General features: G+C 39.8%; 2 protein-coding genes across 4 annotated transcripts; both read right to left on the bottom strand.

Moving 5' to 3' along the window:
* Window positions 1-1,463: 1,463 nt before the first annotated feature.
* Window positions 1,464-21,828, bottom strand: LOC142383770 (harmonin-like). Of its 3 annotated transcripts, XM_075469481.1 has the most exons (23): window positions 21,729-21,828; window positions 19,828-19,895; window positions 17,057-17,200; window positions 16,801-16,939; window positions 15,246-15,354; window positions 15,128-15,152; window positions 14,979-15,036; window positions 14,713-14,901; window positions 14,558-14,617; window positions 14,203-14,259; window positions 12,781-12,923; window positions 10,979-11,044; window positions 10,739-10,893; window positions 10,035-10,084; window positions 9,617-9,781; window positions 9,300-9,416; window positions 5,986-6,051; window positions 4,914-4,955; window positions 3,996-4,049; window positions 3,788-3,887; window positions 3,128-3,237; window positions 2,910-2,965; window positions 1,464-1,874 (listed from the first exon to the last, which is right to left on the bottom strand). In XM_075469481.1, the coding sequence occupies exons 1-23, from the start codon at window positions 21,762-21,764 to the stop codon at window positions 1,862-1,864; spliced, it is 2,022 nt and encodes a 673-aa protein (XP_075325596.1). In that variant the 5' UTR covers window positions 21,765-21,828; the 3' UTR covers window positions 1,464-1,861. The 3 variants fall into 3 exon arrangements, with proteins under 3 accessions (XP_075325596.1, XP_075325594.1, XP_075325593.1); XM_075469479.1 differs by lacking the exons at window positions 5,986-6,051; window positions 9,300-9,416; window positions 9,617-9,781; window positions 10,035-10,084 and adding an exon at window positions 10,515-10,564; XM_075469478.1 differs by lacking the exons at window positions 5,986-6,051; window positions 9,300-9,416; window positions 9,617-9,781; window positions 10,035-10,084; window positions 21,729-21,828 and adding exons at window positions 10,515-10,564; window positions 20,028-20,153.
* On the bottom strand, window positions 7,139-8,944 carry LOC142384539 (uncharacterized). The gene is made up of 2 exons (XM_075470842.1): window positions 8,886-8,944; window positions 7,139-8,570 (listed from the first exon to the last, which is right to left on the bottom strand). The coding sequence occupies exons 1-2, from the start codon at window positions 8,942-8,944 to the stop codon at window positions 7,778-7,780; spliced, it is 852 nt and encodes a 283-aa protein (XP_075326957.1). The 3' UTR covers window positions 7,139-7,777.
* Window positions 21,829-22,286: the final 458 nt, after the last annotated feature.

Genomic DNA, 22,286 nt, shown 5'->3' with positions numbered 1-22,286 from the left:
TGGGCAGAGGTGGAGTAGTTGATTAAACGTTATCAATAATTGTGATAGGCATTCATTTCAACAAAAGAACCAAATTACACCCATGGCCATGTTTTCACAAGATGTCTTGTTCATGTTTCATTTTTAAATCAGAGAAAAGGTGCAAAAATTAGGTGATCTCCTGTGTCGCAGCAGCAGCACAATAGCAGCTCTCCTCGCTCGCAGATCCAGATCCATGGTGCAATATGAAATAATGTTCCATTGCTGACGATTTATACACATTAATTTCCCTCCAAAACTCCGAAACTTCGGTTGGTTAAAATCACAAGTTATGTACTTTCCCCCGGAGCCATTCTACCGTATATTCTATCTAAAACTTCGTATACACGCCCACTGTAGTAGCAACACGGCGACACTAGGCATCCAATCCGGCGAGTTAAGTTGACGTGACGGAACAATGGACGCCTAGCGTGAGGTGGTACGAAAAATCGTGCCGGTTGCAGGTACGGCGTGCAAGTGGAAACACGCAATAGCGTGCCGAGCCGAGCTGAAGCAAGCTAGTGGAAAAGCGCCATAAGTTTCCTTACCTTACAGCCCAACTCCAGCTAAAATGGATATTTTCACTTCTACCTCATCTAAAGTTTAAATTGGATTAAAAAAAATAAAAATAAAAAAAAAAAAGAAATAATAACGAATAAAAATGTTACTGAAGTACTAAATCCCAGTTAAAAAGGTCTGCAGGCTTTCCAAAGACGTTGCAGCAGAAAATAAAAGAAATAGATGCCACATTTATTTTTATTGTAACAGAAGTGGCGTCTTCCATGAATGCGTAATGCATTGAAACATTTTTAAAAAATGGTTGTTTTTATGAAAAAAAACAGACAGATCAGCACAAAAGATACCAGGTAAGAGAAGGTAATGTTGACAGAAATCTTTATATTGTACTGTGAACTCAAAAAGAAATCACATCCACATCTAAACTTGCCACTTGAACCCATATGCATCATTAAAGCTGCCGTCGGCAGGTTTTCAAAATTCCGAGTCTAAAGTTGGAAAATTCGAACTGATACAACTTTCAGGTCCCTCCCCCAACCTCTACCAAGCTCCAAACCGCCCCCCCAAACCCCTCCCCCTCTGTGGACGAGGTTGTGCACGTGAGTTCACACCAGTGTGCGCGCACACAAGCTGGGGCAGACTCACGCTCAGCATGGAAGATGTGGTTGGTGACTGTTCTGCACAGATAATAGATAAATAATAAACCTAACGTGATTGGTCAAAAACAGCCGGGAGCGCTCGATTTTTGCAGGCATGATTACAGGCTTTAGAGGGAGCTACAGATTTCGGGATTTTTCCTAAACAGCCTATTTAATATTCTACTTCCAGAATCCCATGACAGTTCAAGCTAATATGACAAAAAAAAAGTTGCCGACGGCTGTGTTTAAAAAAGATGCATCAGAAAATCAGTATCCACAACAGAACCTCACTCGTAGTCAGAACAGTCCTTTATTGGGCTTTGGAAAGGCAGATAAGAGATGTGCTATTGATTAGTTTATCTGTTTTAACTAATTTGTCATTCTTATTCTGACAGATGTTTACAAAAAGATCAGCAGGATCATGTGTGTTTAATAAGCTGAACCATTTCCTGGCTTCACAGGAGTGAAGAGGACTACCAGAGGGATCTTAATATTGACTGGACGATCCATTGACAAAACAAGATAGTTACAATGAATATTGATTGCATGGTATCACTCAATATGACAACTAGACCAATCTCAGAGAGATACGAAAAGTAGAAGTAGAAAAGATTATCTCAAGTGATTTCTTTGCAAATGTGAAGCTTCCTCGAGTTCAATCTGGTTTTATTGGCAAGTGGTTGACGAGACTAGAAGAATGTCCTGCGGGAGAAATGAGAAGAATTGATCAATAACATATAATTCTATTAGAGCTACTTTATTACATACATCTATTACTACGTGCTTGTTTGAGTCACTGCACACTAAACAAAACAAACCAACACAAACGTATGAAGTTGAGTTTCAGACGACTTCAAATTTCAAATTTATCGTCTTTCCACTTGTTTTCATGGCTGAGGAAATTCAAACTCTTATCTGTATAGCATTTTATATGCTATCAATTAAAAAAAACAAACCTGATCCAACACTGGGAGGCAAATTAAGTTTCAGAACATGTAACAGTCCTGTGGGACAACATCAATCAGAACAACTGCTGAAGGCTGGCAGGAGTCCCATAGGACTCCATGACTGGACAACATGGGACAACACCACAGAGGCTCAATGAGGATGGATTTGGCAGATACACAGTGGGGTAGCTTACTGATACCACAAGTTGTAAATGTCTCCAGACAACAAGACTGTGTCACTGAACGGGACAATTTGGCAATTTAAGCTCAATACATCGTATACAGTCACAGTAAGGTAGCTTTTCGTGGAACAAGCCGAGCTGAAACTGGCAGTTTGGGTGGAAACAAACACCAAATTACTCCACTGTCTTTGATTTCTTCTGATTGACAGAGAGACTGTCACATGTCCTCAAGAACAAAAAAGGGGCCCAAACAAAAACAAATTCCACACCAAACACCCCCTCTGACGTGCAGTGAAGAAGAGGAGGGGTGAAGACTAAGGCGATTACCAGGACGAGGGTGAGGTAGGAGGAGAGGAAGGGCTACTGCTGAAGTAGGTAGCCATGTCTGTACAGTGTTGCACTGCCTTCAAACACCTTTCTGTTCACAGTGGGACTGACTGATGCTGACTTAGGGCTGCATACACATGCACACACACAAATACACGAGCCACAAACCGTAAACTACTGAACCAACTGTATCATTACATGAGATTTTTAACTTGTCAGATAAAACATAGCAGAGATGCAGTACTTGATCAATAAAATAAAAATAAAACCGGACTGCTTACACTTCATCTTCATAGTCTTTAGGAGGGGACACAGCAATCACAACATCGACCCAATCCTAAAGGATGGAGAGACTTTAAATTTGCATGTGACTTAATCAACAGAAAATATGAACTTGAGCTGAATCTACAAGACACACAATGAATCATTTAGTGTTGTGGCTAATAAGGGGGATCATGAATGAAACACAACATGGTATTTCATTTGAAGTCAGTCATACCCCTCCACTGTTCCACGCCCGTGCCAGAGAGTTTTGTCCCTCAGTCAATGTGGCATCGGTCAGGATCTTCCCATTCACAGCCATGAGTTCATCCCCAGGGACGACCCCGCCTACAAACACATCATAAACGGTTAGCCGCCATTTAACCTTCGCAGAAAAAGGGAAAAAAAACTAATTATAGCTACACAATGCACATACACTTTGGTGTTTATCACGCATCATGCATTATAACTGAATTTTGGAAAAGTGAACAGATGAATCTAAACAAAACAGATATGTAATAAGCAAATCCTTTTAATAGTGATAAAATACAAAACACACTGAATTCAATCCTACCTTCATGTTGATTTTAGTTTCAACAATAGCTTTGTTTCAGTAGTGAAACTGACCTCTGTAGTGTTATACTGAGATCTGTCTATGATATATGCCTCAAAGGAATAAAAACAAACGTTGTAAAAGTTCCTGCCTAGTGACACACATATTGAAGTGATAAAGGAAAGACTCAGACATGTGTGACAAATACCACAAAATCTTTCTGAAACACAGTTGAAATCTGCTACTAAACTATGTGCTGATCTCACAGTGCATGCAAATCTTAAAAGAAACTTACAGAGCAAAGCTGTCATGACGTTAAAACATGGAGGTTAAAAATGAACTGACCGTGTCTATCAGCAGCACCACCTTCATACACAGATGATATCACCAACTTTCCCAAAGGAGAGTCTGCCCCCCCCTCCAGAGCCAGATCAAGCTGTCCAGTCTGATGAATGAATGACAAAAACACCATCAGGCATCCTAATTTACAAGCACCAAGAGAGATTTGTCTCATTAAACTGAGCTATCTTAAGCGTGTGAGGGCTGTGACTACCTTTTTGATTCTCAGCAGTCTCACATCTCGGCCAGCAATCTGGTCCGAGGAGAACTGTCACCAAAGAATTTAAGATGGAAATGACACAAAAACAGATTCACCTGTGGTTACGAAGGAAGTAGTAAAATAACAGAGGTGACAATGTAAAATAAATATTTTTACACATTGCTATACACACTGAATGTGTACCTGAGACCTCACAGGGTCCACAACACACCTACTTTACAAGATGAAACAACCACTAAATCTAAACCGAGATTGACAATAGAATGAATGGATTTTCATGAAATTCAATAACATGCTGCCATGATAGGCTGAATAACCGTTTGGCAACTGGAAGTGGTCAAGAACAGAGTGATCAACATATATGTGCAACCTTAATTAAGTAATAACACTGATGTCAGCTTTGAGAATATTAAATCAGATTCAAACAGGATCAGATTATATAGTTGTGTGACCTATGACGCCTTCGATGTAGGAATAATACAAGTGGTTTACCAAGCAACCAGAGCCTGAAACAGAAAACTGTGGACCTGGCTGTGACATTAACAGCCTAAACTTTAACCCTAAACCAAAGTCAGAAACCTGCCTTCCCCTTAAAATGTAACTATTAACACGAAGAAGGTGTGTCATAGAGTCTGTAAAAAGTAGACTGCCTTTTTGGACCCACTGGCAACTGTAGGTACCAGAAGTTCACTTACTTAGCTACAATAGCTCGTTTACAGGCTAAACCATGAGATTTTATATGGTAAATAGAGTATTATTTTTTATTTTTTTTAATCGATATATAATGTTGTTGCATTGCTCGTTTTAATTTATTCTTAAAGCATCTGTAATAATATTCTAAGCACATTATGTAACCTTTAGCTATTCTCAAACTGATTCTCATACAGAAGAATTCACACAGGCATACAATACCATGGAGTAGGGATCAAAGTCTTCCACATTTTTCTGAAATCCCTGAAAAAAAAAACAACAACATACAGTTCATTAAAACTGATCAATATGTAAACAATTAACAGAACATCTCTGTGAACACAAGCTGTGTAACAAGAGCTCAGATTTCCTTTGACAACCAGTGCTATGTTAACTGTTAAATCCAACTCTACAAAAAAAGAAGCCACGGAGACGCGATTGCTAATCTAAAAAAAACAAAACAAAAAAAAACACAATAAATCCAATAACGACAACAGTAATTTACAGTAACTTCCGTGCTAACCATCAGTTTATCTTAAGATGACAGCTATTTAATTTCATGGAAGGAGGAGGAAGGAAACGGAACAAAGCTCTCAGAGGGAGGACATCGTGTTTGTTCAGCTCAGTCATTTTTCTCACTGCAGAATAAACACACATAAAGTAGCTTTTGGTTTCCAGTTTTCTACACAGGTACTCCAAGTTTATTATACTTTTTTTTTTTTTAAAGACGTCCTGCATGATATGTTTTATTTGTTGGAGCGTGATCCAGCGGCTGACATCTGCTAAGTCAATACGACTGATGTGGTATTTGTTATTGTAGAAAAATCTGTTAATATTCATTCAAGTAAAAGGTAAAAACAGCCACCTCTTTGCCCTCTCATAATCCACACTGCACTGGCATGAGTGGCCGGACAGGTCAGAACCACTGGGAGTCTTCATTGAACCTTTAAAGGACCATTCCTACAGTGTAAGCCATCTTTTGCCAATAAAAAAACAAAACCAATGACTGCAGTGTCGTTTCAACAATGTTACATGCATTTCCACACTATGCATCATGTTCACCACCACTGTCCAAATCAATAAAAGTGCAATCATGGGTGAGCTATTCAATAAAAAGGCAGTCGTGCAGCCAGCAGAAGAGGGACTGTGAAAAATAAAGGAGCGTCATCACTGAGGTTTCAGTCAACCATGAGCTAACCGGGTGTGTGAGCATGGAGACAAAGCACCAAAGAAGAACAGGAGAAAGGCACTCAAGAGCAATAAGAGATTAAGTGATGAAGAGGTGGGGGGTTACTTGTAGTTTGTTGTTTGACTTAAAAGACGTGTTGAAAGGCACCATCCGCTTTAGCATTTCCTGAGGCTGAAACACAAAACAAGGCAGCTGATACAGTGGATTTACGGAAGTGACTTCCATTTGACTACACCATATTTGTTACCCTTTGGTTCACCTGTTACCAAATCCTACATTGATATGCTTCTACATCGCTGCAGCAGAATAGGAGGGCTCAGTGTGACGAGCTGTTAACTGGCAGCACCCAACAAATATTGACTATTTTCTCATTTGGTCTGTAGAATATAATGAAACTTGGAACTTTGTTTGGTATAATGTGAAAAGTTTCAAATATTCCCAATTGAGTACGAGAGCATTGAATATCCAGCCTTTTTGTTGGAAAATAAACAATAAATAACGCTCGACAATCAAAATAACCGCTGATCAGATCATTTGTTGCAGCGCTACAGTCCACATCAGCACACAACTCCAAAGACTGTTCTCATAAATAAACAGTAACAAACCTAAAACAGCTCAATATCATGAAATAGCTTTAATATAATTCAGCTTAAATCTCATCACTACATGAATCCCAAAAAAAATCAATAGTAAACTTGAGCGTGGAATTACGAAAAAGCTAATTTGCCAGCTTGCATACTCATCCAATCAGAAGTAAAGTGAATGATTTATTGCATCTCCTGCTAACACTGCTACAATTAACGCAGTTTGAGAATGCTTTTTCAACTCTGGCTGCAGATGCTGAAGGCAGTGGTTGTACTAGGAGCTCAGCTGGCAGCCTGACTGTTCATGTGAAGTGGAATGGTAAAAAGGATTGCTCAGTCAACTTATCCGAGGTAAATATAGATTGGAAAACATAGCCTGTTCAATTTTATCAGAGTTTCTGAGAGGAAGGAAAACCTACTGTAACCTACATGATCTAAAAAAAAAAAACACAGATTGTTTGTATTAATCAGATGGAGAGACTAGAAAACTCCCTGAGCTCACAAGAGGCCTAGATTGATACTTGAGACAGCTGATGGCATACTGTGACAGATGTCTGATGCACTTTGACTTGATTAAGCTGGATAGAGGCTTTTGCTGGGGGGGAGTGCAGATGTGTCTCGTACCAGGCCATCAGAACGGAGGGCAGATCTGTGGGGATCTGGTCGGTGGGTCTGCGACTGGGGGAGCATGACGGGCTTGGACATGACGGGGACCATTTGACGCCTCTGGTTGGGGGGACTGGGAGCTAGTTGCTATTGGTGAAAGACCATGTTTTAAAGCAACACATTCATAAGCTCATCATTTTGATGTAATTTTCACAAAAGGAGACTCACCAGCAGACTGCTAGAATTGGAAATACGACTGGCATGGGAGGTATTTCTCATCACCTACACCGCAGTAGAACACAATGAAGCTTTCAGCCCTCCAGCAACACACACCCTAATTCCCTTTTATTTTCTTAGACATCACAACATGAAATTGATTTCAACAGCATCTGCTGCAAACCCTCCAAAAAATCTACACCTCTTCAAACAGCAGCACACACACAGGCACTCTGTGAAAGTTTTACCTCTGCACACCACAGACAGCATCCCACTCAATAGAGAAAAAACACAGCTACAAACAAAGAGAGCTACCTATCCAGTTTAATCAGACTAACACAATGTACACCTCTCTATTCATGCATAAAACCACATGCACACAAACCTGTGTACTAAGGAGATTTGCTTCAAATCTTACTACAGAAAATGTCTTAATTCTGAAGGAAAAAACATGCCAAGAGTACATAAATATTACGAAAGAAAAGCAAGCCTCACTCATCATACTTCTCACACGAAGAAGCATGAACAAATCCAACCTTTGGGCTGGATGGGTAGGACATTTCACTGGTGTTGGATGAGTAAATCCCCCCTCTGGGGAGATAACCGCCTGCCTCCCACTCGCTCCTGTGCTCAGGAGGACTGGGAGGATGTTGGAGGTGATGATGATGATGATGCTGGCGGTAACCAGTGAGAGGGCTTAAATGTTCATCAGAGTGCTGTGGGGGAGGGGGTGGAGGCGGAGGTGGTGGTGGTGGTGGTGGAGGAGGCGGGGGTGGCGGAGGAGAAGGTCGAGGTGCGGGCTGAGGGGATGATGGAGGCCACGAGGACTGAGAGGGGGGAGGGTAATGTGAGGACGGCGGGCGAGGATGTTGGGAGGGGTGGGGCTGTGGGTGAGGCCTACGTCCCCTGTGGGTCAGAGTAGATGGGGTGGAGGGAGGTTTTCTAGCACTGGGTGGGGAAGGGGGCCGACGCTGTGGTGATACTTGAGACGAAGGGGTGTAGTTAGGGATGGTTGGGTTCAGCTTGGCCGAGGGTGGAGGAAGAGGTAAGGGAGGGGGCGGCTGACTGGTGTTCGGCTGGGTGGGAGCTAGTTTTTTTAGAGGTCCCTTCAGGCTCTGATCCAACTGGTCCAGGTTGATGTCATCCAGATCAGTGGTGGCCAGATGGAGACCACCAGCGAAGCGCTTCACCTTTGGCTCAGAGGCAGGAGAGCGTGGCGGGGAGAGCTTTAAGTCATAATGAAACGACAGATATTTCACCTCACAAGTTAAATCTCTTTTAAATCTGTATTTAATGATTAAAGCTTAAAGCTTTTACACATATAGTGTACTATGCAGACAGAAAAGTATGTCTTAGTCACTGCCCATGTTTATTTAACATTAGAGTAGGGCTGAATCAGTGTAAAGCCTTTTAGAGCTCTCCTCATTCTTTATAAAGGTACAAGAAAAAATGTTAATGGTAGACAGTTTGCAGTAGTATTTACTTTAGAAACTGTAGTAAACTAGTCAGACTTTATTCATATACTTTGAACTGCTCAGATTTTCAGGGTGATTTACATCAATCTACATGGTTATCAAGTCTCCTCTCTCTGTGTCGAACCTCAACTTAACTGCTGAAAGTTTAAACTCTTTTTCTTTTGCTTTGTCATCATTAGTCATTTAGTTCACTTAATATAAGAAATAAATGCTCTAATAATGGTGTAACAGTACTTTGTCTGATGTTTCATATCCCAGCTAGGAAATCTAAATCAAAGCATTGTGGAGGACTGATCTGACGGAAATATTTAGAGCAACTCACAGTACTGGATCACAGTACTTCAACGAATGATCATGTAACCAATTTGTGGCTCATTTGTTTCATGGGTTTGCTTTATCTACTTTTAGGAATTAGCTGATGTTGTTTTTGGTCAACGCTGAAGAGTTTGCACATTTTTAACATTATAAGGAGCAACATTCAACTGCTGAGGAGCTCTCAGTATGGAGAGGTTCTCACAGAGGTCGTCTCACTCTGTACCTCTGGGGATTCGCTCTCCACACACGAGATCTGCTCCAACCGGGTCTGACACAGACGCTCCACCCAGTGTTGCACTTTCTCTGACTCCTCTAGGTCCTCCCTTTCCGTCTCTGAAACCTGGTGTGGAGGAAGAGCCAAGCAGCATCAAACCGTCCGTCACATACGCTCACATGCTTAGCTATCAAATGACCAAGGCACACAACAGGGATCTACTAGAAAAAACGCAAGCCAAAATATATAAATAAACATAAGATGTGATCCACTTTTATGTTGTCTGACTTTGATGCTATCCACATGAAAAACTCTTCTTTTAATACCTCCTGAACCAGCCGATTGATCTTAAGTTGCTTCTCTCGTTCATACATCTCTTCTTTCTCTTTAGCCAGTTTCAGCTCAAACTCCATCTCCTTCTTGTTTTTTCTCTGCTCCTGTAGTGTGTCTGTGTTGGAAACTTTCTTCTTTTTCTTCTTCTTTTCTCCTTTCTGAGGAGTCATCAATCGGTGAAAGTAAAATTCAAGGAACAGACAAACGGCTGATCCAAACTGCACGGCACGACATGCAACAAGGGACATTGCAGTGACAAAACCTCAGGACACAAGTTCAGTTTTGTGAATATTTCCAAGAATAAAACTTCCTACTTTCAAACAACCACATTTACATGATGATGTAAAGACCAGTTAGAAAGCTGATTTTCTTTTTTAGCCACCCTCAAACACCGCAAACAGCTGACAGTACCTTGTGTAGTGATGGCAGTTTCCCTTCATATCGATAAAACCAGCCAAATGCTAAGGACGGAGATGAACACAGGTCACTCAGGAAAGTATCAATTGAATCCAACAGTAGTTTAGATCCAACCACAGCAGACTGCATGCAGTTTATCATATCCTTTTTAAAATGCAAGGCCTGACAAATAAAGCCACAGTTCAGCTCTCAGAGAGAAAAAAGAATAGACTGCACTCATATTAAGAGCTTAATCACCTTTAAAACTAAACAGGCAAAAATGCCTTTCATGTGAAGCAAGAAAGCTTCACATGAAAGAGCTGGAATCACTTCTCTGTTAATAACGTTCAGAAGCATCTAGCAACAAAAAGTTTAATATATGCTTCCTACAAATTGGTTGTCAAAGGAAACTTCACCCTTGTCTTTTAAGTACCGATTTGCTCAGCCTTCCTCCTACAACAGCTGTCACAGTGACAGCCAGAACTCCAGACTCACTTGTGCATCCTGCTCATCCTCCTCATCTTCCTCTATGAAGGCTTCACCAGCTTAGAGGAAAGGCCGTAAAAAGCAGCACAGCACACAGCAGTGACAGACAGGGAGCATGCAGAGAAAAAGGATAAATGGGATGGAAGCACAGGTGACTTCATGGTTTCAGAAGAAGTGTGAGTAAACAGAGGATTCATGCATTTTAGGAAGAAGACGCTGTTATGCATTCGTACGAGAACTCTTGGCCTTTGGAGTCGGGGTTTTCATTTTAGGCGCGACGGGTGCGGGGCTCTTCGGAGAGCGGGGACTCTTGGGGGCTTTTGTCCTTTCCTTGGCTCCCCAGTCCTCCTCCCACTCTCTGTTGTGTTTCCTCTCCACAGCTTCAATCCTAGAGGTGGGAGACATTTCATAAACCCTAAAACAATATCGGGTTGGTACTTGATAGTCACTGAAAACATAAAACAGTTGTGTACTTTTCCATCTCTCCCTTATAGCGCTCGTCTTCCTCTGCAGTTTTCTGAGAGATCTCCATCTTTCTCCTGTAAAAGAGACCATAAACATAAAGGTCTCAACATAAAGCTCTAGGCACACAGTAAGGCAATAAAAAGGGGATATATGACTTTCATCCAGTTTATGGCTGCTATCAAGTCTGTGAGAGAATGTCAGCTCTACATCATATGACATGCGGTCGATACAGTATTATTCATTCTCAGATACTGCTGACATCAAAGCATTGACAAAAAAAGGATGTCTGATGAATTTTCCAGCGCTTGAGAAATGTGTAAATGATTTAGTGAAGGGCACATAAATCTACATGGTGATGCAGGAACAGAACAATACAAGGTCTTGCCCAGAATGAAAATCCTGTTTACTGACTTTGTAGCTGAAACACTTCTGCGTTTGTGGAGTCATTCTTCCTTTAATTCGGGATTTCTGATTGAAATGAAGAAGTTTGATCCACACAGGGAGAATCAAACATCTATAAATACAATAACTAAGTTACAGAGGATTTTGAAGCTGTATAGTTGTATTTTGTAATGCTCTTTTAACTGGACTTCCCAAAAAGAGCATTAAACATCTGCAGCTCATCCAGAACGCTGCTGCTGGAGTTTTAACCCGGACTAAGAGAACTGAACACATCACAGCAGTTTTAAAATCTTTACACTGGCTTCCAGTCAGTCACAGAATAGATTTTAAAAGCCTGCTGATGGTTTACAAATCCCAGAACGGTTTAGGCCCAAAATACATCTGTGACATGTTCAGAGAATATAAACCCAGCAGACCTCTGAGATCCAAGGACTCAGGCCAGCTGGTCCAGTCCAGAGTCCAGACTAAACATGGAGAAGCAGCATTTAGCTGTTATGCTGCCAACAAGTGGAACAAACTGCCAGTGGAGATTAAACTTTCACCAAATGTAGACATTTTTAAATCCAGGTTAAAAACATTTCTTTTCTCACGTGTCTATGCATGAAATCTGCACGATATCTTTTAATTTATCTGGACTGTTGCTTGTTTTTAAATTCATTTAAATTATTTTATTTGTTTCTCTTTATATTCTTTTATGTATTTTTAATGCTTCTTCCACTCCCTGCTGCAATGCTTTTATTTTAAGTAAAGCACTTTGAATTGTTTTGTACATTAAATGTGCTATATAAATAAATTTGATTTGATTTGATAGTTGGACTTAAAGCTCACAGTTTTTGAATATTTAGTAATAATTATTTTGAACCTGTCACAAAAACTATACAGTGTACACTATTTTTTCCCATTTATAGAATGAAAAGTAACAGCATGAAACTGGTTCCTTGTCCGAAAGCGGCTCTTGTCTGAACGACGCACTTTGTCCCTGATTTCTATATCTACCAAACCTGTTCGTGGCTTAAGGCTTACTATCAAGTCTTGTAAGTACATTGCTACATTGCTACAGAAATCTTCTAGTATATTTAACAATAGCCATCTTAGGAACACGTGGCATCAGAACTCACCAGAGAAAATCTATTTAAGAAGAGTCAGAACCATAACAAAATGTGGAAAACTCAAAAGACTGAAAACTTTCTGTTGGCACTCCAAACAAAACATTAGAGCATTGTTAGCTTTTTCTCTTGTGATCTAAATCTTATGTAACAGCATCGTTTTTGAGTCAGAACAGAATAGTCACGGAAAGTAGGACACACAAAGAGTCTACAATCCTTCATGACTCTCATTATGTCACACCACACGCAGCAATAGATCTATCTTGTGTTGAGACAAAGTTAATTAGAAGTTGTTCCCTTACTGTCTCTCTTGTTCCTGCTGCTCTTTAAGGATTCTGTTGGTTTCCATTGCCACCTTTTTCTGGTGCATCAGCTCCTGCCTGTCCAGCTCTCTGCGGGTCTCCACTGCGTGACGCTCCTCATCTGTCATAAACAGATCGCTGCCCTGTGAGGGTGATAACAACCAGAGAAGATAATCAGGGAATGACATGACCTACAGCAGGGGTTCTCAAACTTTTTGGCTCTGGTGGCAGGCAGGTATGTTCAAACCAGGTTTCCATACAAGGCAGAGATGAAAGATGTCAGTTTTTGTCATCTGAGAACTTTGGAGGCTCATTCATGCCCATAAAACTGTGATGTACAGGATTAAAGCAATTTGTGTATTTGCCATTTTATCAAAATGATGCTCAAAAAACAGCTTTTCATTTCAAATGCTTTTTTTTTTGCTTTTTTTTTTATCTCTCAGTTAACATGCTTTTGCTTCATGAATTGATCCTCTCAAAGTGTCTTCATATCTGGTTTGCTTACTTTGGTTACAACTAATTCAATATTTGGGGCTACACACTGGCTCAAAAAAATGTTCAGTATAGCTGTGCCTTAACACTTAAATTGTTAGGTTATGATGATTTCCATGAATTACATTTAATAACTTAGGTAATTCTACAATCTTAAAATATTGTAAACTGTCTGTGTAGCTTCTGACTTGTTGGCCCATTTCTAGCACCCATGCAAGTAGAAAAACCTATCAAATGCAAATGTAAAACATTCTGTACATTGTAGGTGTGTATATTCCCAACTATTGATTGTTTCAGGGATCTTGCCTTACGCATACAACAACTTCCCTTTGAGATAGAGGGCAAGAAAGGCACAAAGTGTCACATATAAATAGCTTCCATCTGATTTTGGAACACAGCCCTGACTTTCAATCACCTATAACAGTGATGTCCAAACAAAAACAAACTCACTGATAAATGCATCAGACAGGTACTAAAGGAGACATAATAAAACAGGACTGCTTGTCTCACACAGTCCTCTTCAACGAGTTCCAGAGCAAACAACCTGCCAAGAGAGTCGACTGAGGATAAATGTCGCTTCTGCAGACAGTCAGGCTGAGGCAAAGGATTGGTAATTTGATGTTATCTAAACAAATAGGAACATTATTCTGTGCAATGCAGGAATAGTAAGGAGGAAGAAGTTTCCAACATCCATTAAAGATGATGTGTAAACGTATTTACTTCCTGACATAGACATATTTACAAAGGGAATAAAGCAGATTTGATCTGAATTCCAGCTTTTTCCTTATCTAAATATTAGTCTTTGATGCCAGCAGAATAAATAGTTTGAGCCATTTAGCCTTCAGCATCTTGTTCTGTCATCAAAGGAATGCATGTACACTGTATGATATTATAATTTATCACTGGACAGAAAAAACAGGGTGTACTTACAGCTCCTGTGAGAACTGTGATAGTCAGACTCCTGCTGCTCTTCAGGGCTCTGACGGCCTGAAAATTTCAACATATGAAACCGTTTTAATACAAACAAAACACTAAATGAAAGACTGCAACAGTTTCTCAAAAAGACTGCGCTAATACTTCAAGGTTTTGTTTTCTCCGTTAGCCAGTTAAAGGATTTTTGGCAGGGTGATGGGAGACTAATTCCTACTGATATCAGAAGAGTACTGGTGTTTAAAAACATTGTCATGGTGCTACAGGAACATGTAATAAATGGATTTAATGGTGAGGAAACATTGTAATGAAACTGTGATTATCAAAATTGGATAAATAATTCAATCAAATCCACCTCTTTGTGGTCCACGGTGGTAAAATCCACTCCATTCACCTCCACAATCTGGTCTCCAGCCTGCAGTTGGATAAGAGACATTTACAGTTCGCTGCATGTTGGTTTATGAGTGAAAACATTTCATAGAGGCTTTGTGGCCTTTTGAAAAGAATCACCTCAAGTCCAACTTCGGAAGCGAGGGAGCCTGGCTTAACATTACTGATATAGATACCAGGTTTCTGGGTTGGACCACTGGAAATGCTGATACCCATACCCTTAGTGCCCACAAGACTGAGGAAAACTTTCTTCTCTTTGATCTCCTTCCCACCAATGGAGGTCAAGCCAGCTACACTGCTTTTCTTTTCCTAGAGAAGTACAGAGGAATATCAAATAAAGGTCCATAAGCTGGGTAAAGCTGTCAAGGTGAAACCAAATCTCTTACCCCGGACTCGGACACAAACTGGTCCACAAACTGCCACTTGAGGGGTTCATCTGACGAGCTGGAGGAATGGGAAAAAGCAAAGACGGCACGGTGAAGTCTGCACATGAAGTGCAACAACAGGAAGCATGAAAAAGGAACAAAGATGTTACCTTTTCACTGGGATCATGCCCACATCTGTAGAGTGAGAAAATAGAACATAAATAGAGCAATTTATATCAGTATGCTATATTCAAAAACAAATAAATAAAAAGCAAAAGTCTGACATACGCCGAACTTTAAGAGACACAATCTTTTTCGTTTTGATGAGACTGATGACCTCCTCGTGGATACAGGACGAGATGGAGTACCCATTGATGCGCACAATCTCATCACCAACCTATGAATCAACATGGAGGAGAATTTATAGGCGGCACAGGCAATTTCAATATATCTGTCAAACTCAGAGAGGAGGTTGCTGTGAGTCAAACACTTACATATATGTTCCTGTTTGTTGAACAAACTTATCATTTGATTTGTGTGATCTATAGATTAAGTCATACAAATTACACTGTCCTTCATTAAATTGATTTACATTTAGTTTAATGAAAGTATTTCAGACTAATTACCACACTAAGAGTCCAATTCTTTGGGTATAGATGTTTAAAAATATACATTTTTAATGGAAATCTTTCAGGTTAGTCAGTTTATGTTGTGTTTTGTTGCAAAATGAATACATTAAGCGTCAGACTAAGACCAAGGAACAAAAAATGTTTTGACCGTAAAGTATAACATGAAGTCTTGAACTGTGGACAAGCAATTTTTTTTCCATAAATTTCTTTGAAAGATAGAAATATACAGAGATAGATTTATATTGTCCTTTGAGGTAAATCGGTAGCTTTCATGGATTGCTTTATTATTTCTTGAATAAAGCAGATCTGGGCCACTTACTCAAAAACATTCTATTTGCTTGAAAAAGGAAGGCTGTGGACTTAATTGATACACCACATACAGGACAGTAAACCTGACACACATGAATCTGGGATCCTGTAGCAGCCACTGATTTCACCTTGTTAGTTATCAGGTCCTGGTGGTGATGTACACTATCATATTCTGTAAGTGCTCAACCATTTCTGGCTTTTTCTTTTTTTTCATAAGGTTACTGATCATGGCAACAGAACATATTCACAAACAATAATTTGAGCAGCTTTTAATTTGCTACTACAAGTCAATTTCCCTGTGAGGGTAATGTAATTTAGTCATCAATAAGAGCATAATATACCACATTTACTAACATTCAACAGCACAGCTGCTATGTTTTTGACTGACGAGTTTAATACATTTTAAACAAGAGACCATCTCCTCCAAATACATCAGTATTACGTTTATTGTAAGTCACCAAAATTGAATATAGTGAGATAAAGATCTAAGCACTTTCATTAATTTATTCATCGACGTTAACACTGTTTAACAAACGTGGTGTTAACTCCACCTAGAGGACTCTGCTGTTATGACTGGGCCACAGGCCAGAACAAACCCAAACAGAACAATTGAACTGCTTCTGTGGCATGTCGAAACCAAAAAAGTGCAAACAAAATGCTAAAAGTTAGAATAGAATACTGTGGATGCACACATGTACACTACTTAACTGGAGAACAATAGTATTGTATAGTTAATAACTATCAGATATTCTACAGCTACTATAAGGCCAAATACTTTTATTCACATAGGTGCAGCTTTTAAGTCAATGCTTTATAAGTATGCAAAATTATGTAGAAACAGGTAGATAACAAGGAGGAAATAAAACAAAACAGAGTACACAGAAAATTAACAAATGTGTCCATACCTGAAGGCCAACATTATCACCCTGTCCATCTTTGACAATCTGTGATATGTAGAGACCACAGCCAAACTCCAGCCCTCCTCGGACACTCAAACCCAGTCCATCACGGTGTGTTCGATCCAAACGCACCTCTTTCAGCTTCCTGCACCATCAACAGGTGGGTGAAAGTATAAAAAAAAGAATTGTGACCAGCACAAAATGAGGAAAGGTAAAGTTGTGATGATGTCCTGAAGAAAACAAATGTTCATGCTGTACTCACCGTGACCTCTTGGGGGTGAGCATATCATACTCCACCTGGTGTTTGAGTGGGATGAGAGGTCTGATGGCGTCAAACAGCGGGAGGCGCTTTGGCTCGTTGATTACCAGTTTCAGGTCTCCCACCAGTACGGGCAAGTCCATCGACCTGGGAAACGAGAGGAGAAAAGTTCAACCATACGCCAGTCCACACTGTTTTATGCTTCAGGCACAATTTATCTATATAGAGTTGTCAACTTTTTTCTCGTAAACTTCTGCTTTTTGAGGCCACGAAAAAGCATTTGGGGACTGTGTTTGACTCAAGTGTCTTGTAATGCTCCCTTTGCAAAGATTAAAAGACAAAGAAAGACACTGAGATGCTTCTTTTACTAATATTTCCATGACAAGCTTCAAGCACAGACGAAGCACAGACGAAGAACATAGGTTTTGCAGGCTCAGTTCTAAGTGAATACAAAACACTGGAAGCTGTTTAGAATATAAATATTCAAGGTGAGAATTTTTGCCTTTTCATGACAAATATTAGCTCATCTTGACTTTGATGGCATCAACACAAATATCCAAAAAGTTGCAACAAAGAGGTGGAAAAGTAGTTTGTACTAAAAAGACACAGCTTGAGGAATTTGTTGCAATTAATTTGGAAAATTGTAAACAGGTCAATAAAACACTAGAATATAAAAACGTAACTTAAACAGGCAGAGTCTGTTATAGGTAGAGCTGGGCAAAGGTTCAGCAATCTACACCCAAAACCCCATCTACGAATTGGGGAGTTTGAATATACTTTGAATAGTCAATCATCTTCAGTACATGTAATCATCAGAAGATTCTGAGAGTCTGGAGACATCTATGTGTGCAAAATCAATATTGGATGCCCGCAATCTTTGGGCCCTAAAGCAGCTCTGCATTAAAGACCGACACAATTTTGTCTTGGATATAACTGCATGGGCTCAGGAACACTTCCAGAAATCATTGTCTGTGAACACTGACAACCATAAATTCAGACTAAAGCTCTATCATGCACGTAAGTGAACATGATCATGAAATATGACTATCTGGCTCATCAGTGCTCAGTTGAAAAGTGTAAATCTGTGATGCTATGGGAATGCATTGGTGCCAAAGTTCCACATCTGCAAAGGCACCATCTGTGCTGAAAGCTATGATAAGGTTTTAGAGCAACATATGCTCCCATCCAGATGACGTCTTTTTCGGGGAAGGCCATGCGTATTTCAGCAGGACGATGCTAAATCCCATACTGCATCTATTACAAAGGTTTGGAGTAGAAGAGTCTGTGTGCTGGACTGACCATTCAACAATTTACAAAACTGCTGCTGCCATCAAATTCAAGATGAGCTAATATTTTTCATGAATTGAAGTTGTAGTCAGAAACAGTTAGGCACCATCTCCAAGCTCAAGACAAGTCTCTCTTTCCACAATATGTTGAAAGTGCATCATGTCTTCAATACATCGCGATGGGACTATCACTCTTTCCTACTTTTAGAACTTCCAAAGCTCTCACACACTCACCTGCAGATGGCCCAAAATGCAGCCAAAGCTAGCCTCTCTTTATCGGCTGCCTGTTACTCTTAAAATTCAATATGAGACCTGCCTTAATACTTTCAATGCGACCATCACAACTGAATCTAAAAGATGAAGGCCTACAATTGTTAGACCTGCTGTTGTTGGATATTACATTACCTCATGCCTTACATAAGCTAATATAAAAAAGTTTTTTTGTCAATAGCTTTTTTCATCCTCAAATCCTTCAATCTCCTCTCATATCCACATTTGTGCACCTCTCTCTTGCTGTATAATGTTTGTGTTGGTATGTTTTTCCTTGTGTTTGTTGTTTTTTACAGGGTTAACTTATTCATAACAGCATTTTTGGTCATCTGTGTTGGAGAGATAAACTTAACAACATCATGTTTTCAATTTTTCATACTTTGCACAAAGCTACCACAATTTATGAGATAGTCCAGCTCCCTTTGGAGTCACAAAAGTCTCCAAAGGGAGCAACAGTACTCCCCAGGACCTGAAAACATCATGTTTTATTTTCTATTTTTAACAAGAGAAGAAGGGTAAAACTATCCCATCTACATGCTGATGGAAAAGACAACCCTATCTTGATCTGTTACAATTTAAAAGAAGACAAAAGACAATTAGAATAGCAACAAAAGCAGCTACATAAAAGCTAATGTCCAAGGGGCCTTCATATTGAATTATTAATTGGTGTCATTTTAGCCCTCATTCGAAGGGTGAACAAAAAAAAAAGGGGGCTTTTGTTGATAACTGGCCAAGCTTGTCAAAGCGCAGTGGAAACTGATCAGAGGCTTAGCCAGGGAGGCCACAGGGCTCTGCCTCTGTACAAAGATGAAATGAAACCTTAAAGACACGTAGCCTGAGCCCCCTGAGCCTTAGAAACCATGACGAAGAGCAGAAATTTAACAAGAAAATAGGATAAATAAATACAAGATACTGGGTAAAACACATTTAGACAAGTACATGACAGTAAACAATCAGCATTTCTGGCAAATAGGAACATAACCTTAAACTTCACCAGCGTTTATCAAATTTGTTCATGTGAAAATACACATCAACATATTTGCTGGACTAAAACCCTCCTAAATAATTCCTTTTCAATGTGGTTCTTCTTTTCGGAAATGATCAGTTCAATAGCCATTAACGGTTTTATTTCAGAGACATTTAGGCATGAATGAACTGCAAATAAAAAATGACAACACACAGTATAACCACACTGAGCAGTGATAGATGGTTACTTACTGGTGATACATGCGGAGAACATCGTACAGGTAATCCTTCTCTGCCTCATTTTCAATCAGCAGCTCCACCTGCAAGAAAACAGAAACGGTGCCATCCTCTTCAGTCAGCTCACAGATACACAGTGTCTCTCTCCTGTGGTTCTGTCAGCGCCACGGGGGGTAGGCCATGTGTGCGTCTGTGTGTGCAGGAGGCATACAAACCTGATGACGGCTCAGATGCAGCAGGACAGTTTTGAGGAAACGCTTTGGCCAAAAACTGATACACATTTCACACTTTTATCCACTTCTACATTTGTCTTAAACTAAGCTAAAGTCAGGCTTTGGGATGGTGAGGGTCTGTAGAGTGACATAAACGGCTGCCCCTGCCACACCATCTAACCCCTGGGAGAGAATAAAGGCGGGACAGCTGAGGAGAGCCAGCAGCAGGAAGGTCAGTAGTGTCACCTTACATCTCAGAGATGACACCCAACATCTACACACACAACTCATCTTAAACAGTCTGAGATACAAAACTTGTTGATGTTATAACTACCCTATACAAACTTGATATTCTGAAGCATCTGTAATATTTTATGAGGGGTGTGAAATGAAGGCAGGTCAACTGACCTACAATGGGTGTGTGGAAAATAATCTTTATGACCGCCATAAATGGTTCTTGCTCGGTTAGCTTCTCCCACAGAATGAACAACAGACTTTGGCACCATAAAACAAAAAGATGGGACATCAGTCATCAGTAACACACCCATTTTAAAAAGTCTGGTTTAGAGATCAGGATTTAGTGGATTGTCTTTACTAAAGATGTAGTGTTAAATGTTACTCGATGAACCTTTAGACAAATCCTTAAATTAAAACTGAGACTCATTAAATAACTATGATAATGGCCCCCAAAAGGAACAAAGCCTGACTATGAAGTGGCCTCTCCTCATCCTCTAATTAAAGCTGTAAATTGTCCCATCTCTTCTGCTCGGCTGCTCATATCTGGCAAATTATCTCATGTTGAGTTGCCCTTTGTGAACACAATATGAGACTCTGCAGTACAGATGGCTGTGTGGTGATTCATGTACACTCAGGAGCAGGAAAAAGCCCTGAACATATCAAGCCTTCCTCGTCCCTTACCTTTTACTCATTGTTTCCTTTTCAGGAGCTAAAAATATGGAAGAATATGCTAACACCAACCACAAATCAGAGTATAAATTGACTTGCTACATAATGTGGATCAAAATCCCACTAATTTTGTTTTGTTTGGTTGTTTTGTGTTTGTTTGTTTGCTGTTGGATGTGGTGACCTCAGCTGACTGTTTACCTCATCTTTAATCCTAAGAGTAAAACAGGACAATCATTGTGGGCAAAGATTATTGTCAGGACAAAAGAATAGTTATGCTTAAAAGAACTGCCAAATTTGATGTAATTGTGGGCTGAAAACTGAATAACAAATTAGCAACTAAAACATGTATTCAACTCAATGCTTCAACGTGAATTAATATGTTGAAATAATTTTCAAAACAAATTTTCAAGAAAATTAAGTAGTTAACAGACGTGTTGTATAAATATTTGCTATTTCTTTTAAGACAAATACAACTCTGTCGTGGAGGGAGCTCATTTTGAGAACAATTATCCAAGATAATAACAGAAGTTGTGCATTTTTAAATTCCGTTATTATATACCAATGATTGTTTTCAGTGATTTACATGGTCTCCTTTTTCAAATCAGTCTCTTTAAATTGATTTTTGACTGGTTTAGCAGTTCTTTGTTTTTCTTGGGTCTTGTTGCGGAGGCCTCTGTCTGCGCAACATCTCACCGGCAGAGATACCTGAGACAGCGACGCACCAGCCAGGTGGGTAAGAGCTTTGTCTATGAGCCACTCAATCAATATTTCAGAAGCAAAGTAGTTTTATCATCTTACCTTGTGCCTAAATTCTCGAGCAACTTTCCGCTCCATCTCTGAGGAACAGTAGAAAACGATCCAACGTGAGATCCCAGTGTCGTTTAGGTTTGACAGGACCTCACCGGGGTCAGTGTTAAGTTAGTTAAGTTAGAGATTTTTCCGGCTATGATTTTCATAACAAGACAAGTTTAAGTCGGCATAGAAATAAGTTTTTTTGTTATGACTGTAGTCAAATTTATCATTCAAAACATTCCATTCCCTCATGTTCCGCTTTTGTGCAAGTTTTTTTCAGCAAAATTTTCTCCTGAAGTCTGTAATTTGGACTTTTATACTGAAGGGATAACCGTTTAACGTTTGTTTCAGTGTGAACTTGACTAAATTGTCGCTGTTTTGGTGCTGTAATCATCCAGTTACTCTTACTTTCACTGCAAAAAAAAAAATTCTCGCTTAAACTATTACTCAATTTGTTTTTATTTTTAAATCATTCATGATTCGTGTCATTATGTTAATCATCCACGCTCCACTGTAGCACAGCCTGCCGCTAGGTGGCGGCAACAACGTCTTTGTCCGAGTTTC

Source organism: Odontesthes bonariensis, chromosome 7, assembly GCF_027942865.1.
Source record: "Odontesthes bonariensis isolate fOdoBon6 chromosome 7, fOdoBon6.hap1, whole genome shotgun sequence".
Taxonomy (NCBI): Eukaryota; Metazoa; Chordata; class Actinopteri; order Atheriniformes; family Atherinopsidae; genus Odontesthes; species Odontesthes bonariensis.
This window is presented reverse-complemented; position numbering and strand designations above follow the sequence as displayed.

What these genes read in the sequence shown, in the direction of transcription:
- LOC142383770 (XM_075469481.1), bottom strand. Translation starts at nt 21,764, where the DNA reads ATGGAGCGGAAAGTTGCTCGAGAATTTAGGCACAAG. An exon ending in CTCACCCCCAAGAGGTCACG is followed by an intron (nt 16,940 to 17,056) that starts GTGAGTACAGCA and finishes TTGATGGTGCAG; the next exon opens with GAAGCTGAAAGAGGTGCGTT. An exon ending in GGCATGATCCCAGTGAAAAG is followed by an intron (nt 15,037 to 15,127) that starts GTAACATCTTTG and finishes CCATTCCTCCAG; the next exon opens with CTCGTCAGATGAACCCCTCA.
- LOC142384539 (XM_075470842.1), bottom strand. Translation starts at nt 8,944, where the DNA reads ATGACTAATGATGACAAAGCAAAAGAAAAAGAGTTTAAACTTTCAGCA. An exon ending in CTTTCAGCAGTTAAGTTGAG is followed by an intron (nt 8,571 to 8,885) that starts GTTCGACACAGA and finishes CATTAAATACAG; the next exon opens with ATTTAAAAGAGATTTAACTT.